This window comes from Chinchilla lanigera, unplaced genomic scaffold (genome assembly GCF_000276665.1).
Source record: "Chinchilla lanigera isolate Chin_1 unplaced genomic scaffold, ChiLan1.0 scaffold00030, whole genome shotgun sequence".
Lineage (NCBI taxonomy): Eukaryota > Metazoa > Chordata > Mammalia > Rodentia > Chinchillidae > Chinchilla > Chinchilla lanigera.
In genome coordinates, this window is record NW_004955431.1 from 4,376,898 (window position 1) to 4,391,776 (window position 14,879).

Sequence of the window (14,879 nt, forward strand, 5' to 3'; positions counted from 1 at the left end):
TTACAATGTTACTCCAGAATAATTTTATTAATCTTTGGAGACTCTCTCTCCATTATTTAGTTAGACAAAGTTTAAGAAAATTGTACATATACATCACATTTTCTGGGAAGGTCCTAACACAGTGAAAGAAGAGAAAAATTATTTTTGAAAAATAACCTCTAGCTGCTTGTCCTTGGGAGGAGAAGTAGATGTAAAACTCACACACAAATTTTGATCATAAGGAAAATTCCTACCAGGCTGGGGTGTGACCCTGCAAATATTTAGTCCAAGAAAAACTCATCTGCCTTGAACGTGAGAATTCTAAAAGATCCAACCCACGTTATTTCAAAGTTACAAAGGTTGAAATAAGAAAAACTTCAGGAAAAGGAAATGACAAATCAAACATTTGCCAAAAAGCAGTTGAAAATAGTAAAGAGTACTTAACTACAAGCATATCATATTTAATGAAGCAATTACTTCTACAAAGCTTGGACACAGAACACTCTAGTTTCATAGCTCTGTGAGGAAACAGTTAATCCTGATAGAAACAAAGCAGTCTTAAACAAATGCAAAGGCATATTATGTTCTTGGATAAAAGGAGTGAACATCAAAGAGACACGAAATCTCCTCAAATTAATGTACTTGTAATTCTAATTAATACACTGCCAGGCTATTTTTTGTAACCCAATAATTTGATATTAAAGTTCATATGGAAAAATACATTAGGATGAATATTCAGAAAAAGTTTTTGAAACAAGAATAACTAGGGATACTATAACCATCTCTGTTACTAAAATATATAAGTTGCAAAAATTAAAAAATATGCTATTAAATGAGTGGACAGAGTCAAAATAGACTACAGGGATACCCAAATGCATACTAAAATTTAGTGTATGATAAACAGCATTTCAGATCAGTGCCAAAAGATGAATTAATTCAATAAATGATTTTGGAACAACTAAGTAGCAATTTAAAAAATAAAGTTAGATTCAAATCTCATACATCAGGATAAATTCCAAACAGAATCACTTCAAAGACTAAATGTTAAAATATAAAATAATAGAAGAAATATAGGAGATTTAAAAATAAAATTCATGGCAAAAAATCAAGATAAATGTCCAAAGACAACTGTAAAAAATGTCCAAAAGACAAAGACAACTGTAAAAAATATACTTCATAGCACAAAGAACTAATCTTTTATAAATTAAGAAGTAAATACTGTACTAATAAAAGAACAAGTAGTAAAATAGGCAAGGAGATGGACAATTCGAAAGCACAGAATTACAAGTGCCCTTATGCTCTGACTCACTAATTCCAGTTCTGGGAATTTATATACATACAATAGGCAACTTTATTCACTGTATCACTGGTCGAAATAGCAAGATGGTAACAATTTGAATGTTCATCTATATGAGGCCAAAGCATGATGTGTCTGAAATGTGTTCAAGTTATCTATTACTGTCTAACAAACCTCAATTATAGTGCTTAGAAACAAAATTATTCTTTCAGTGTTCTGCGGCTGACCAGGCTCATCTGGGCCATTATCACTTAGGGATTTTCAGGTAGTTGCAGCCAGGTACTGGTTTGGCTGAACTCCACTGGAGGCTCGACTGCCTTCATTCCCATGTCGACTGTGTGGGCTGGCACAGCTGAAATAGCTCACGACAGGCTGAGAATCTCTCTCTCCATCTGACCTCTAAACATGGGTGTTTATTCTTCCTTACAGAGTGGTGTTGCCAGCACGGTCAGACTTCTCTTGTAACATCTGGCTGCACCCAGTGCACACATTCCAAGTGCAAGGGGCAGAAGTGCCTGCTCTTCCTGCCTGACCTGCAGACTGGCACATCATCCCACATGCATTGTGTATAGTTGGTTAAACAAAGCAGAAAGAAGTCCAACACGTATTCAAGGAGAGGGGAACTAGAATCTTCTCAATGGGAAGAGGAGCAAAGATCTGGGCCATCTTTATTGTGCCACATAATGGAAACATACACAGTTATAAAAAAAGAGTAAGATCACTCTCTATATATTAACGTGGAAAAAGATTTTACTGTTAAGTGAAAACAGCTAAGTGCAGAAAAATGTGAACAATATAGTATAGTAGCTCCCCAATCTGTAGTTTTACTTCCTTTCATTTCAGTTACTTAAGTCAACTATAGTCCACAAATATAAAATAGAAAATTCCAGAAATAAACAATGTATAAGTTTTAAATTTTGTGCCATTCTACTGATGACATGAATCATTCTTGTCCAAGGTATCCACACTGTATATGCTAAGCTCCCATTAGTCACTTAATACCATCTTGGTTGTCAGATCTACCTTTTCAGTCTCACAGCATTTGAATTCGAAAAAGCCTTTTACAAATCACTAGAGCCGGCACATGTTCAAGGGCAGGAAGAGAATCTATTTTTCAGTGGGAAGAGAAGCAAAGAATTTGTGGTTATCTTTAATGTGCCAATAACAAAAGGATGACGGATTCTATTTTTATAATCCCAAGGGCTTCCAAGAAGTCTTACCTTTCACCACCAGAGCAATAAAAATCAACCTAGGAAATGGTCCATTTAGTCAAATGTTTAGTTACAGCTAATGGCTCCCACAGGTAATATTGCCTACAAGTTAATTGCTGTATTTATGTTTACCTGATGGTAAGGAAAAGGAATCTATTTCCCTTTATTGTCAAACCCAAACTACCACTTAATATGCAACTTACAGTCTTGAAATTGTCAAAATAGAAGATCAGCCAGGATTCTGAAAACCATGTATTAAATGTTCAGGAGTTTTGCAAGCCCTTTGTTAAACCATTAATATCTTAAAACCAGCCATGGTGACTGAAACAAGTATATGAGTAAATACTTTCAGATGTAATGAGTGCTATGAATGAAAAACGGATAGGCACCACAGAGGAGTACTAGGAGCACAGGCAGTGCGGCATGGGAAATTATATTCATCAGGTTGAAGATGTCTGCAATTTCTGTTTCTGTAAGAGATTATGCAGACATGGATGCTATAAGGATTTTTCTGAAAGTTAACATTTGATGCACAATTACATGTACAAGCCACTCTACACTGTCCCAGCATTATCTCACTCACCATCTTGATACCTTTTTGAAACTTTGATGCTCTCCCTCTTACAGAGGGAGCACTAAGGGTCCAAAGGCAGAAAATGTTTTGCAGAAGCCAATGAGCTGCAGAGCCAAACTCAGAGCTCAGCCAATCTGCAGAGCGCAGTGGCTCAGCTCCAGAGGGGCTCATTTCTGCATCATGCCGAAAATGTAGCATTCTATTATTTGGAGAAGTATGAAGAAGAAAAATAAAATTACCCATAGGCCTAGTTCCTAACATGCTCACTTTTCACTTTTCAATATAAATCAGTGGCTGTTTCCCACTTCTCAGCCTATCTGAGGCCTGTGACCCATTTCTATCAGGAACAGTGGCTCACTCTGAAATGGATGCAAGCTGAAGAATCTCACTTGTGGTTTTCATACGGTCTGTCCACTGTTTCATCTTATCTTCTTAATAGATGGCATGGTTTCTGTAAGTTCACAATGCCCATAAAGAAGGGTGATGCATATTTATTGGAATAACTAATGGAAAAGCTTTCCTGCTCTGATGTGACCATACTGATTTTTCTGGGTTTGCTGTCCATCTTCTTTCTTTCTTTTTCTTTCTTTCTTTCTTTCTTTCTTTCTTTCTTTCTTTCTTTCTTTCTTTCTTTCTTTCTTTCTTTCTTTCTTTCTTTTTCTTTCTTCTTTCTCCCCACCTCTCTTTCTTTCTTACTCTTCCTTTTTCATTCCTTCTTTCTTCCCTCAGTACTGGATATTATACCCAGGGTTTTTGCACTGAGCTATACCCCAGCACTGTTTTTATTTGTTTATTTTGAGGCAAGATTTTTCTAAGTCACCAAGTTGCCCACGCTGGGCTTGAACTTGTGATCCTCCTGCCTTAGCATCCCGGACTGCTGGAATTACAGGTGACTATCATGCCTGGCCCACTTTACTTTTTTTAAGATGCTCAGGTTTGTGATGATAGCCTTACAACATCAACTATATAGTCACAATGCATATGTTACTAAGAGTCTTAATATCTAAATATATACATTTGAACACACACATGCGTGCACATGTATACACACTGATAGATTTGTAAAAGCTGGATCAAGTAAATTTTTATTTTGCCAATCACTTGGAAAAACCCACAATTACCAGATTATTATAATATTTTCAAATAAATATATTATGAAATATATTTTCAAAGAAATATATTATGAAAAAAGGAAAATCAATTCATTTTAATCATTTTAAAAGGAAAATCATTAAAATTTTTGCATTATAAATTGATGACCAAAAAGGTTTTGAGTGGTTTTCTAAGTAACTTTCTACATTCAAAAAGTTAAAATGACTAATGAGTGTGTTTGTGTGTATTTCTGATGTTCATTAATCATTACAGGCAAAGTAACTGACCCCTCACATTTTGTGTTGCTGATACATCATTTCTCTGCAGTTGTGCATGTTGCATTTCGAAGTGGCACTTGTTGAATCTTGGAAAGTATTAGAGATTGCCCTGTAATTTTTTTAAATCAAATGCTTAATTAAAATACTTTTTGTGAAAAAAGAAAGAAATATTAGAAACAAAAAGAGAAAATCCTTTTTGATTTGTGAAGAGCTTGAAGCTGTTATTTGTGGAAAGAGAAATGCTAATAACTGATCATGGAAATTAACCAACTGAATGACGTCAGCTATGGCATATAATTTGAGAGCTGTTAACCTACATTTTCATTCTTCCTGATTTTTAAATGCTGATTTAAGTACTGATGTTTTTTTAAAAATCAGTTTTCCCATTTTTAAAATCTATTAATTTAAGAAGATAAGGTAAATTCACAGAAAAGATGTAGCAGCTACTGCTCCCCAGATGGTTTTAATTTAAAATAATAAGAATACCAGGCTGGATATGGTGACTCATGCCTGTAATCTCAGCACTCTGAGAGGCTGAGGCAGGAGGATAACCAGTTCAATCCCAGACTAACCTTAACCCTAAGCCTGTCTCAAAATTGAAAACACAGGGAGCTGGGGGCTGGGGATGCAGCTCAGTAAGAAGGCCCTCAGTTCAGTCTCCATCACTATAAAAGAAAAAATGTCAGCATACTAAGGCATCATATTTTGAGATATCATTTTCTGAGCCCTAACAGAATACTTTAGTGGTATTTTAAAATTTGAAATGCAAACTTATTATGGTAATATTTTCAAACCAAAGTGTTCATTAAAGATGAAAAAATCAAATGAATTTCTCCATATACAGAAATTCTTTTCTAACACACAAAATATATTTATACACAAGATGGTTAAGATAGTACACAGCTAGTTTCTATTAGCTCATTGAAAAGAACGGTTTGTGCCAACATTGTTTGGACAAGATTTCATGTCTATATCTTGTACTCTAAATAACGACTACAAAGACAACAAAACACAATGTATTAATCATTGTAACTCTCCTACCAACCTCTTCTGAAACTGTTTTATTGTTATTTTTATTTTTTTCTCTTTAAAATAAAAAAAGACAAAGCTGATGATATGCAAGGTTTTCAGATTCCTTAAATGTTTCTCTACTCTTGAATAAAGTAAAATAAGGCATGATGGGAGAATGTTGTGGGTGTCACTTATGTTTTCTTGTCTCTGGCACATTAATAGCTGTTTTATCTCCTGACACCTCCAGCTTTGTTTGATTGATGTATTTGCTCAATAGAGCCTCATGGATTTCCAATGTGGAACTGATCTGAAAGATGAAAGAACTGACTGATCTGAAAGAGTTCATGATTCTTATCTAAACCTATTTTATTTATCTGTTTATTTATTTTGTGGTACTAGGGATTGGACCCAGGGTATTTACACTGAACTATATCCCCAGGCCTTTGTGTTTCTTATTTGTTAAAGTTTGAAACGGGGTCTCACTAAGTTGCTCAGGTTGGGCTAGAACTTGTGATTTCCTGTATTAGCCTCCCTGGATGCTGGAATCAAAGGCACGTGCCACCACTCCCAGTTACCTATTTTATTTATATACTTTATCATATACTTCATTTAAAAACCACTTTTTCTGAGCATTAAAACGTCCTTTCTTTCCTTCTGAGTTCTCATTGGCCTCAGCTGCAGTGAAGTCCAAAGCAGCTGCTCAGTGGGGAAACCTGGGGCTGCTGAAGACCAGGAAGACAGAATACTGCTCCCTGCTATCTTGCGCATGACAGCAGGTAGAAGTGCTGAGGAACTGTGCACATTACCATAAAATATCTCTTTTAAAGTCCATTTTGGACACATGTCATGGTGAATCTTACTGCATCTTTCAGGTTCCAAAGTAATCAGTTGTTTAAATAGCTAGGTGTTTTAGAGAAAAAAATAAGCTTAAGTTTTATTTAGGTCTCTCCTGCCCGGTCACTCCAACAGTACATGTCTGCCCCAAGAGGGCTTCATGACTTATGAAAGGGTGCATGCATGAGCACATCTTTCCTCCTGCTAGCTGTTAAACATTCGTTAGAGAGCACTCAAGCCAGAGGCAAGAGCTAAATCAGAGTTGGACAGGGCTCAGTCTGAAAGGGAATTCTTACACTTAGCCAAGTGCCTCAGTTTCCTCTCTGGGAAATGTGGATAAGAAGAGTATCTTCCCCACAGCCACGGAAGGCCAGTGTGGAGAGCACTTAGCTGGCTGATTGGCATGTAAGGAGTATCCGTTGATAGCAGCCACAGTGAGGGAGTGGGGAATGCAGTTCAGTGACAGAACACTTACCTAGCATGCTCAAGGCCCTGGCTTCCATCCTCCACACTACCAAAAAAAAAGACAAAATGACATTGTCCCCATAGTATTCATCATAAATCCCTGAATGGACACCATTGGCATCAGACAACACTCAGATCTACAGAGACCGCTGATTAGACACCACTGAAGGCAGACATGAAGCTGGTCCATCAGGTGAACATCAAGTTGCCACCGTCCCCTACTTTCCTCATGTCAAGCAGAGCCCCGCCCCCCGCAGGAGGAGGAAACAAAACAAGCTAAAATCCTCCAGAGCTTTCATTTGGAACCCAGAAAGCAGATGCACAGAGCAGCCCCTGCCTCTGGTTTGATGCACACTGTAATCAGTTTGCTAATGCTGCCTTTCCAAAGATGCGCTAAGCAGTTGGTTGACATATCATTATCACATTTTGAAGCTAAACAGCCACAGGATCTATGAACTCTCATCACACAGTTCATTATTTCTGAATTTTTCTGTGCCCTTAAAACATATTCTATTTATTTAACGGTCCCTTAGGAGCACCGGGCGCCTTTGTCCCCTAGACACGGCCAGTGGTGTAAAACCTCTGCATCTGTCAGATTTCTCCATGTGGAGCATAATTGCCTGATTTCCATTTGAAAGTACAGCTCTGACGTTAAATCCACATAGACCCACCAAGGAAAACAATGGCTTCCTGACACCTACAAGAGGAACGGGGGCGGGGACATAATGTGGGAATAAACATGTACGCCAAATGAAGGCTCGCCTTCACATGCACCAGGTCTAAATTTACAGCTGCAGATGAAGTGTTCCTCGGGAACAAACAAGAAAAAAGAATAAAGAAAAAGAGACACGCAGATTAGCAACCAAGTGAGTCTGTTGGAGCCAGATGGCTCTCCTCGGAGAGCGCACTTTCCTGCTTGCTTTCCCTCACCCTGGCTAGCAGACAGCAAGCTGCTAGAAGGGGAGAGAAATGATCTCATTCCTCAGCCAGCCACCAGTTCGCTTTCTTTCTCTCACACACAGCTTAAGCTGAAGGAAAGTTGGAAAAGAGAGAAAGAGTGAAGGGGGGCGCACGGGGTGGTTGAGAAGAATGAGCAAGTCTTAGCCCGGTGCAGGGGTGAGACGCCAGGCCTCGAGCGTTGAAGAACTGGTTTCAGACGGCCACAAAGGAGAGAGCTGTGCTGAGGGGCAAAAGCAGGCAGCAAGAGACCCCAGTGCTTTGTTATCTCCTCAATCCATGTCCATGACCTTGACCTCGACCTCCAAGACCCAATGCTGCACCGAAGGCTTGGGGTGAGAGGTTGGGGGTGGGCCCTGGCTTTGTGCCCCTCTGAGGAGGGATGGTGGATAATGTTTTCAAGTCACAACTAAAACAAGTGTCTGACTCCTTCCATGGCTGGGGCCCAGTGAGTTTGTTGGTTCTTGGCCTGTGGGTCAGCTATGTGCTTTGATCTGTACATGCTATGTTCCAAACAGGTGCCCTGAGATAGAGAGCTAGAGGGGGCCTGAGCGACACAGGGATCTGGAGTACAATGAACCCATCAGCTTGTAGGTGTGGGAGGGCTCCCCTCCTCCAACTTTCCACAGCTGAGAGGCTCTCAGCATGGAGTCAGGCTAGCCACCCAGCGGAACAAAGCACTCACTGCTCATAAACAAGTTTGTTAGCTCGGGTGAAAGCCAGATGTTGGCTGATGGACCTCAGTCAGATCATCAGAGGCCAGCGTTAGAGCACAGCGCTTGCAGATATGCACAGAGGTGTAGCCGTCCCACGAGTAAACCTGCCCTCTGAGTGAAAGTCCACACACCCCACCTGGGCATGGAGGGCTCCTGAGATCCTCCTCAGATCCAAAGAAATGGATGCAAGAAAGAATGAAGGCACACTTGGGAGTGCCAGGGCCCAAGAAGCACTTCATCAGCTTGGCTAGATTTCCTAGGCACCTGAAGTTTGTCTCCAGCAGTGTTTACTCAGAAGAATAAATAGTATGCTCCAGAGTGACACCAAATGTAGGGATGTGCAGTCATTCATTTAGAGCTGGAAAGAATTCCTTAAATCATAATAAATACTGAGCAAAATTCTTTCCCTTTTCAGCCAAGATCAAGGCACCTGCTTCACCAATCCTGGCAGAAGCAGATATAACTGAAGATTAAACTGACGTGTTCTACAGGGGCCCAGAAGCAAAGCAAGCTACCAGCTGGGAGCTGAGACCACAGGGTCCAGCTTTTCTCCTTCTACAAATAAAATAAAGAGGCGAATCTCCACCAGATAACTACTTTCTTCTTGTTCTCCCGGGCAATGCTGCCACCTAACAGTGGTCTCATTCTAGGCAGGATTCTCACTCACAGCTGAGCTAGGGATTTTGAAGGAAGACATATAAGGACAGCAACAAGATGTATGAGCTCCTTTCCTTACCTTCACTTAAGCAGAGACCTTCATCACTTCATGGGAGCATTTTAAAAAATAAAAGATGCTGGCATTTAGAGCGGCTTACTAAGTGTCAGTAACTCTTCTAAGTACTTTGCATATATTTAATGTACCCCTCATGCCAACCCTACGAGGCAAGTCTTCTGATTATCCACATGGTACAAAAGGCATGCTAAGACAAGGAGGCAAGGAGATGTTAAATAACTTGGCCGAAGTCACACAACCGGTGAGTGGGAAAGCCAGGATTCAAACATGGTTCTATCTGGCTCCTGGGTCCATACCTTCAGGCCGTCCTTTTTTGTCTTAATGGGATATGTCTTGGTTACTTTTTCTCATGGCTGAGACAAAATACCTGACATTCAAAGTTAAAGGAGGAAAAGTTTATTTAGATTGAAGTTTGTAAAGATTTCCGCCTATAATTGGCTGGCTCCAAGGCAGGGTGGCTTGGCAAAGGGGCATCCCAAGGGATAACCAGTTCATGGCAGGCAGAAGGCAGCAAAAGCATCCAAGCAGCAAGTGACAAGCAGTGACCCTTTTTTGTCCCCCACACCTGATCTAGGTACAGGATGGGTACCCAAAGGTGAGTGCCCAAAGGGTGGGTAGCACTCATACCACTCTTTTTCTGGGATCTTCATAATTAGTTAGTTGTTGCTGAGGGTGGAACCCAGTGCCTCATGTATGCCCAGCCAGCTCTCTATCACTGAGCTACACACCTGGCTCATGTGTCTCTGTTATCTAGATCTAAAAGCTATTTTCTCAGCATCACAAATGTAGATGAGTAACGCATGGACACCTTCTGCACCCATGCCCCATCCCAGCCCCTGGTCCCCCAGCTGGGGGAGGCGCTGAGGTCATTCCCCACACTCCCCTCTGCGGAAGGCAGCGTTTCTACATCTATAGCCAGAAGCAGCAGAGAAGACTGGCTAAGGGACTGGTGTGTCTGGCTGTACTCTGTCTCGTCTCCATATTTTTCTAGCTCTACTCTTCCGGTGATTTTCACATTTTCCCCTCCATTTTACTTGCAGAAAATCTCAGGGGAAGCAGCTTTTGTTCTATTGCTTCATGTAATTCCCAGGGCTGGGAATGAAAATGATTTTCTCTCACCACCTCTGGCTGAGTGCCTTTCACATCTCAGCTGTCTTCGGGGGTGATTTATAAACCACACAGTCTGAGTCTCTTTGCTCCAATTCCTCCTCTTCCTCCTTCCTGCCCTCCCACCATTTAAAGCAAGGCGTTGCACACATGAGCCCCAAGGTCTGCTGAAGTCGGCCCTCAGGGCACCTGTTCAAGACTGAGATTCAGGGAGCTGTGGCCACAAGGGCATCGAGTTATCTGTTCCTGTCTGAAGCAAACAAAGCAGCCCACGACTGAAACCACATCTGAGAACAAACCGTCCAGGCTCAAGGTTCAGGACCGGCTCTAAACTAAGAAAGTCAAAGCACGTTTTCCCAACTTGTCAGGATCATGTTTCATTTCTAGACTTCTATTCTCCAAGGAGTGATGAGGAAGAGACACAGTTTAAGAAGTTTTGGGGTGAGAAGTGAAGTTACTTTTCCTTGCCGCCATGGAACTAAATGGGGAAAACAAATCCCAGGGGCTTGTTTCTGGCCCTGCTGCAACAAAACACAGAAAGCAGACGGCACAGAGTGGTTGGGAGAAGGACACGTCTTGGTCTCGTCTGAAGCCGGTTGTTGGTCCGCTGCCTCCACGGGGCCCAGCCCTTTTGCACTCTTGCTGAGTGTGGTTTCATGAGAAGCTGCAAGGAGACAGAGGGGGGACAAATGAATGAAGCCTCTGCAGGCCTCCGCTCATGCGTTCCCCCTGAACCATCCGCCAGCAGGGGTAAACACAGCCTGCATCGTCTGGGCTACATTTCCTACCACAGCACGATCCTGGACAGGACAATGTCTTCCTGCCCACACTGCACAAGGCTCTGTCATCTCTTTTGTGCTACACTGTGCCATCTTGTTGCCACACCTCAAATCTTTGCTTCTGTAAAACATATCGTAGCACTAAGTCTCCGTTGCTGCATGCCTGTGACTGTCTGAGTTCTGAGCAGCAACACCACACAGGCTAAGTGTCGACCTGGGGCTATGTCCTGGCGGTAAGCACTGTTTGCCTTGTGACTGTGAATAAGATACTTAGTCTCTCTGGGCCTCAAGTTTCCTCATCTCTAAAATGGGGAATTAATAATTAGATGATTTATATCAAGCGATTAACATGATGCCCCACACAGAGTACAAACTCCAAGATGCAAATTAGTCTTTCTAAGTATGGGATGGAGCTCAGAGAGGAGGTACAGGAAAAGAACTCTGGGACTTTGAGCCACCAAGACAGGAGGGAGGGAGCAGGGTCCAAGATGGATGGAGACAAGAGGCTGGCTGGGAGACTGTCTCTATCCCCTCCTGCTTGCCCTGCGGTTTCATTTGGAAAGATCAGCGTCTGAGATTTTAAAGTCACATATCATCCCATTTCCTTCTTGAACTAAGCATTGTTCCAGAGACACTTAAGTTCAGAGAGCCTCTGTGTTAGTGTTCCAGAAAGCAGGCAAGAGAGAGGGGCTTCTAACTTCAGCTTTCCCTTCCTTAATTAGTTGTACCACTGAGGCCTGGTAGCACCTCAGGCTTCTTCCTGAACCTGGATCAATAATCAATTTTGCTTTATGACCCTAAGAGTACTGGGTATTTTCAGTACAAACAATTACACTGAGACAAGCTCCACTTGCTAATGTACTGGCCACTGGTGAATGTAAGTGATGGCATGCACATGGAAAACTGGGGCTGCTGGACCTGTCTGCTATCTCACCTTAGCCTTAGGCCCAGAAGGGGTAAACTGTGGGGAGAGGTGCCTGGAGCAAAGATGGGGCGAAGGAGTCCCTGGGACAGCTGAGCAATGTCCTTGGGGTGACTCTGTCAGATGAGTCATGAGGAATGTTTAGCTCATGCATACATTGGGGCTGTGTTGACAAGGAATCAAAATTCATAAAATTCAGATGTGGCATTTTTATAGGGTCTAGCCCAACTGGAGCTGGCTAAGGGTAGATGTCATTGCTTATAGGTTCTCTTGCTGGCTGTGGTATACTCCCTACTCCACCCTACAGTTGTCACATATACAGATATGAGGGATTTATTTATTTATTTATTTATTTTTGCTAGTTCTGTACTAAGTATATTATCTCTAATACTCTTTTCTCCCTTTATTTTGAATTATGGGGTTTATTGCAATATTAAATTTCTTTGAGATGCAAGCATTATTGTAATTTTTAAAAGTATTATGCTTTCAAATTGAAACCCACAGGTTAAATGCTAAGGACAGTATGCTTGAAAGGTTCAGTTTTGTTTTGATATCATAACAAAAAAGAAAGATATGGGTGTGTGTGTGTGTGTGTGTGTGTGTGTATCTTTGTGTGTGCGTGTGTCTTGTCTTTTGTTTTTATTATTGGGATTGAACCCAGGGCCTTCACACTGAGCTACATCCCCAACCCTATTTTTATATTTTGGGATAGAGTCTCTCTAAGTCACTAAGTTGCCTAGGCTGGGATGGAACTTGATCTTCCTGCCTCAGCCTCCCAGAGTGCTGGGATTACAAGGATAGGACACCACAACTGGGAGTAGATTCCAGAGAGGGGTGTGACTTTTTTATTGAAAACACTTAGCCTCCTGCTCCTGGATTCACCCCCAGCCTTCAGCACTAGAACTTTCCCCAACTAACATCCCCCAGTGCCTCAGTTTCTCCACACATAAAAAGATTCTCCAGGGGCTGGGGATTTAGCTCAGCGGCAAAAGTGCCTGCCTGGCAAGTGCAAGGTCGTGAGTTCGGTTCCCGGTACCGGAGAAAAACCAAAAACCAAAAAAAAATAAAATAAATAAAAAGATTCTTCAGATGTGAAAGGATACGAGAATCTGTAAGAGAAAAATATCTACAAAATTGTTTGTGATCACAGAACTTGCTTGATGTCATTGTAGTTGTACCACAAGTAAAGATTACACTAAAAAAAACAAAAATGCAGCTAGGAAGAGTTGAGATTGCTAAAATGAGCAGAAGCTCAGCAAGGGAGATTGTTTCCTTTTACCTCTCAGCAGTCAGGCTCTGTTCACGACAAACTGCAGCTTCCAGCGATCACAGCGCCCTTGGTGACCAGCTGAGTAATCTATTTGCTGGCTTAACCTCGCACGAGGAAATTTTGCAGTACACTCAATGCCTGGAGCGGCATTTCCTAGAACTTTTAGTCTCCCTTTCATTCTCTGTTGTTTCATGATGTTTTTTCTTTCTGATTTATCTGCTTAAAAATTTTTAAACTCAGTTTCTGATCATAGATTGATCTCCCCTGCCTCTGACACATATGTTTAGTCTCTTTTAACCTTCCCATGTTTCATTTTCTTGTATATGAGAACTATGATCTTCATCTCCCCCATTTCTGCTACCCTTTTCCTTAAGTTCATTTTCCTCCCCGAAGAAAAATTTCTTGATGAGCACTAGACAAACAACTAGTTAGGACTGTGCTGGGCAAAGGAACTGAGGCCATATGCTAGAAGCTAGACAAGCCAGACATAATTCCACCTGATAGATAATTAAAATGAGACTTCATCAACATAGAATCACAAAACTCTCAGAGTTTTCACATATACATGTTTGACACTTCTCCTCAGTTCAATTCTGCACTCCAAATGGTGAATTAAGTTCCTTGTTTACTTTAGATGGCTACTTATCTATCAGACCTATATTTCACACCCACAAGACCAGTGCTCCCAACCCCCAAGGACTGCCTATGAGCACCATCATTCTGATATACTTAATGCTCATTACTGTGCACAGTTGAAAAAGGTAGCATTCTGGTTACTTACAAGGTTCATCTTCTATGGTTTAGAAGATGAACATCTAGACACCTGGGATAATCTAAACACTAAAACTAAATTGAATGCTCTAGGGCCAGAGATATAGCTCAGAGGCACAAGCACCTGTCTGGCAAGCACAAGGTCCTGAGTTCGATTCCTGATAAAAAAAAAAAAAAAAAAAGCCACTAAATTGAATGCTCTTTCTTGATGATTTCAGGAGAAACTTTAGGATTTAGGTAATGTCAGGATCACCACGGATGTGCTGTAGAGTGCAGATGTTCATGATAATGGGATTTCCATTTGATAACATATAGATATGGGTGTGGGTATGTAATAGCAAGATCATATGGGAAATAAGACACAATGTCAAGCACATTATTTGTAAAACTTGTCTCTGCTCTTAAAATTTATTGGAATGTTCAAAAGAAAGAAATTAGTGATCTTCCAAGCTACAAGAATGTATGTGTAACATTCCCATTTTTATAGGAAAAAGCATAGTAATGTACAAATACATAGATACTCTTATACAAGATGGGAAGGTACACACCCAAGTTCTAATAATAGCATCTTTAGGTGATGAGATTATAGGTGCTTTTGTTTTCTTCTTTTCCTTTTTGCTTAGCTGTACTATCTGATTTTCAAAAACTAATATATATAGAGATAGATAGATAGATAGTTATACTGTCATATAAATTACATATTCCTTCTCTCATATAAATAAGACACACCACATGGCCAAGTATTAAAAGTAGCATGAAACCCATCTCAAAATATATTGAGGTGGGAAGGTGGCTCAGTGGTAGGGGTCTTACCTTGTATGCATAAGGCTCTGGGTTCGATCCCCAGCACTATAATAATAATAATAATAATAATAATAATAAT

General features: G+C 40.9%; 1 protein-coding gene across 1 annotated transcript in view; it reads right to left on the reverse strand.

Moving 5' to 3' along the window:
- Positions 1-10,970: 10,970 nt before the first annotated feature.
- The window catches only part of LOC102012676 (guanylate cyclase soluble subunit beta-2-like), a 69,414-nt gene continuing 65,505 nt past the window's right edge, over positions 10,971-14,879 (reverse strand). Inside the window, 2 exon segments of the mRNA XM_013515724.1 lie at positions 10,971-11,154; positions 11,968-12,071. Of these exon segments, the coding sequence (XP_013371178.1) occupies positions 10,971-11,154; positions 11,968-12,071 (288 nt within the window).